The sequence below is a fragment of the Microtus ochrogaster genome, chromosome 1, assembly GCF_000317375.1.
Source record: "Microtus ochrogaster isolate Prairie Vole_2 chromosome 1, MicOch1.0, whole genome shotgun sequence".
NCBI lineage: Eukaryota > Metazoa > Chordata > Mammalia > Rodentia > Cricetidae > Microtus > Microtus ochrogaster.
In genome coordinates, this window is record NC_022009.1 from 111,209,249 (window position 1) to 111,213,256 (window position 4,008).

General features: G+C 37.0%; 1 protein-coding gene across 1 annotated transcript in view; it reads right to left on the reverse strand.

The window, feature by feature from the left end:
* Nucleotides 1-757: 757 nt before the first annotated feature.
* LOC101991593 (vomeronasal type-2 receptor 1-like) overlaps nt 758-4,008 on the reverse strand; it is a 16,620-nt gene continuing 13,369 nt past the window's right edge. The window contains exon 6 of the mRNA XM_005344201.1: nt 758-886. Coding sequence (XP_005344258.1) covers nt 758-886 — 129 coding nt within the window. The remainder of the gene's footprint in view (nt 887-4,008) is intronic.

Here is a 4,008-nt window from a genome sequence, read left to right on the forward strand (position 1 = left end):
TTACCCTGATATCAGACTCCTCAGTGTTTATTGATAAAGAATAATTAGATAATCAAGCTTCAAGATGAGAAGGCTACAAAGACAAAGGTAGACATATAAAACATATATCTCAAGTTCAGTTGACAAAATATATTGCAGTGTGACAACAGTAGCCAGAAATGGCAGTGGACAGTGCTAGCATGAGGAACAAAATGGCCAGTGATGTAAAAGAGGCACAGAGTCCACAGCACTTGTTTACAGTGACAGGAGGAACGGTGTCACACGGACACTTGCAATGTTACAAGCAGGGGGCTAGGAAGAATGCAGGTCTGGGTCCTTCTTCTCCATATGACTAGTTCTTTCCTGTCCTTCAGAATTGTTTCTCAATGTCAGTTTATTCAAGAAGCCTTCCTTGACTCTGAATAGCCTGTTCCTTCTCTATCAGAATCACAACTTTATCACATCAAACAGAAACTTTCGGTACCTGATTTACCATCACTAAGACAGCAGATTCTGGAAGACAGGGATTGATGCCCTGTCATTGCAAACTTTCTATATTCAACCCTGAGTCTAGTACTTAGGGGTGGTTGGACAAGCAAATGGATGGATGGGTGGATGGATGGACAGATGAAGGGATGGATGGATGGATGAATAGATGTTGGGTGGATGGATGAATGTGTGTGTATGGATGGATGGAATACTGCTAGATTGTTAAATGAAAATGGAACAATGTAAGCTTGGAATTAAAATGTGGAACTCCAAAACTGCAAGAGTGTGACTAGCTTGTGCTACGAGGATGTGGGTAGAAAAGCAGCAGGTGACAACCGCTGGAAATAATGATGGCTTGAGAGGACCTTTCACATCGGGAATCAGTTAGACCCAGGTTTTCATGGAGAACGGAAAGCACCTGAAACCAGGAGAACAGTAAGAGAGGCAGCCAAATCTGTTATGTGAAGGATGCTAATTAGGAAAATGGAATTTCTTACCTTCAGTCAGAAATTTCATTATTGTAAATTAATTTGTCAATTCTTAATTAACAATATTAATGAGCAAGGATTTAATCTTGTGGTGCCTGTGCTGTAAACATTTCTCTTACTAAAAGAGCCCATACGTATCAGGTAATGTTGTCTTAAAGGTTTTGTCACTTCCCATACCAAAAACCTCATAATTTTGAAGCAAAAACTAAAGATTATTTGGCCTCTCCATAAGGCCCATGATGAGCTACAGCAAATGTTCAGATACAGTAAGTAACATCACGACCAAATTCTAGTAAAGGTCTTCTTACAAAGCCACATATATGAGTAGACAAAGATTCAGTTGCTAAGTAGAAATAATTTTTAAAATAAAGTTTTTATTAATATTTGAGAATTTAAAACATGCCTACCATGTATCTTGGTCATATTTATCCCCACTTCCTTCCCTTAATACTTCCCAGACCCATACTCCCCTCCTCTATCCCCTCCTAACTTACACTTCATTTATTATAACCTGAGTTCAATTTCTCTTGCCCATATGTAAATGGGTGTAGGACTATCCCCTGGAGCATGATCAACCTATCAGGGTCCTCCTCTTTAAAGAAAATTAACTTTCTTTCTCCCAGAATCCATCAACTGTCAATAACTCTTCAGCTAGGGATTGGGACTTGTGAACTTCTCTCCCCTTCAGGCTGGAGTGTTTATTGGCTTACTCTAATGCTAGATATAGTTTTTAAATGCTATATTAATCTACAAAATATTCCAATATTATGAGAAATAATTTTATGCTTGATATGTAATTAACAACAAAATAAAAACACTACAAATTAAACAATTTCTTTTGACAATAGCATATTTTTATTTTAACTGCCATCAGGCAGTTCTATAACAATACTTTTGTACTAAATTATCAAGAAATAACCTCTAACTGTTTTTCCTTAAAAGCATAGAATGACATAAGCATCATAAACATCATCATTAAATGTGAGAATCAAATTAATATTTTGTTATTGTGAGTTTTCTATCTTTAATTTATAGAACTTGATGTTGATTAGAAAAGTAATTGAAATGAGTACAAGATTAATAAGATAGTATTACTGAGAGATATGGTATGAAGGAAATATAAAGGCAGATATTAACCAGATGGGCTTCTGTTATTAACTTTATAGAGAGTATGTGTTAAATTTTCAACATCTCAGAAAAGTAATGGATGACATTGAGAGGAAGAAATTTTGAGTTTGAAAACAAGCCACATCATTCCAAATAAATCACCTTCGAGCTTTGTTTTCACCTTGAAATGGATTGTTAAGAACCTCCAAACTGCATGCATAATTGAAAAAGATGTTGACTTACGGATTTTCATTTTCTATATTGCTCTACAGTTTGCAATCATTTTCTCTTTCCTAGAGTGTAGCCCTGAGAATAAAAAGCCTAATAAATAGACAAACACAGTAAAGCAAAGCTGGACGAAGAAAGCAATTTGCCTCCTCTTCATACTTGTGAAATAAACTCAGTTAATGATTGTGAGGGCTATGATGAACGCTGGGAAAGTATTCAGTGATGGAGAGATGAACAGATAACTGTCTAGAACACACTTGTGTGCACTGGCCCTCCAACAAGTGTGATCACTTTTCAGTTTTGCCACGGCTTGATATAAACTTCCCATTTAAATTATGGGAAGCTCATTCCCTTTATCTGGTCTAGAATTTTAAATCAGCAAATGAGTTCCTGACTTTCCTTGCTCAGCCAGTCATCACGGTTTCACTTTCTGCTCTAACGCACCTGCAGAAGAAATCTCTGCTGAGTTTGAGGAATTGGAATTCACAAATAATAAGTTCACTTGAAAACAGATCATGCTCTGGTCCTGTTGTACTTCTCCAGTCAAATGCACACATGCAGGTTTAGGCTATCAACATTTTCTGTAAGTTCTCTTTCCAACACATTTGACTTGTATGCATAGAAATCCATGAAAGTCATTGAATTGCATGTCAAGGAGACTGGAAAGATGTTTATAACATTTACATCTGGGAAGTAAATTCCACTAACTGTATATCCAGAGGGTAGATTATCCATCATTGTATATCATTTTTAAAATCTCTTTAAAAGGTCTTGCATTCTGCTCCCTGGTCTAGGTGTACATCTGCTTCTTTGCCATCGATCTTTCCCGTGTAATCTACTGACAGCTGGGCTGGCGTCTCAGCTCCCTTTGTATTTATTTCTCAAGCAGAGGAATGTTTGGATACTCAGACATTTTACCACTTATTCTCTTCCAGGAGGCCTGGAGCAGGATCTCACCCTGCCTCAGAGAAGCTAATGGGTTCTTGTTAATAGCTTAAGAAGAAACTGAATTTTATTAATATCATTTTATTAATTTTATCAATTTCAATCCCCTCAATCTGACCTATCCTAGGAGTCATTCAAAGCACAGATTTTCTTCCAGGAATTCTCTTAAGCTTCTTCCCCAGGAAATATTTCAGAACTGCAGTTTTTTTGTGTTTTTTATTTCATGTGTATTAGTGTTCAGCCTGCACGTAGGTTTGTGTGCCAAGTGCATACCTGGTACCCAGAGATGCAAGAAGAGGGGATTGGTTCCCTGGAATTAGAGTTGTAAACAGTTGTGAGCCACTATGTAGATGCTAGAACATAACCTAGGTTTTTTGGAAGAGCTACCAGTGCTCTTAAACAACCTAATTATCTCCCCAGACACCAGAGCTGTACTTTTTAGAAGCTAGAACAGTTAATTTCAGAGAGGCATCAACAGGATGAGAAAAGGTCTCTCTCTGTCCCTTCCTATATGTTTTTATTTACTGTAAATATCTAGAACAGATACTCGTAATTAAAAAACATTCATGAGCTATTTTACTACAATATGAGACGAATTCTGTTGATGTATACACTATCCTTTAAAATTTTGATAAAGTAGTTTCCAGTTTCGATCATGAATGCCATTCTAATCTGTGCTCAATGCATCTCACAGAATGAGACTACATTCACCATGTTAACCTCAAACTAACACAGCCACAAAATACCATGACCCCAGAGCAACAGGCAGCTG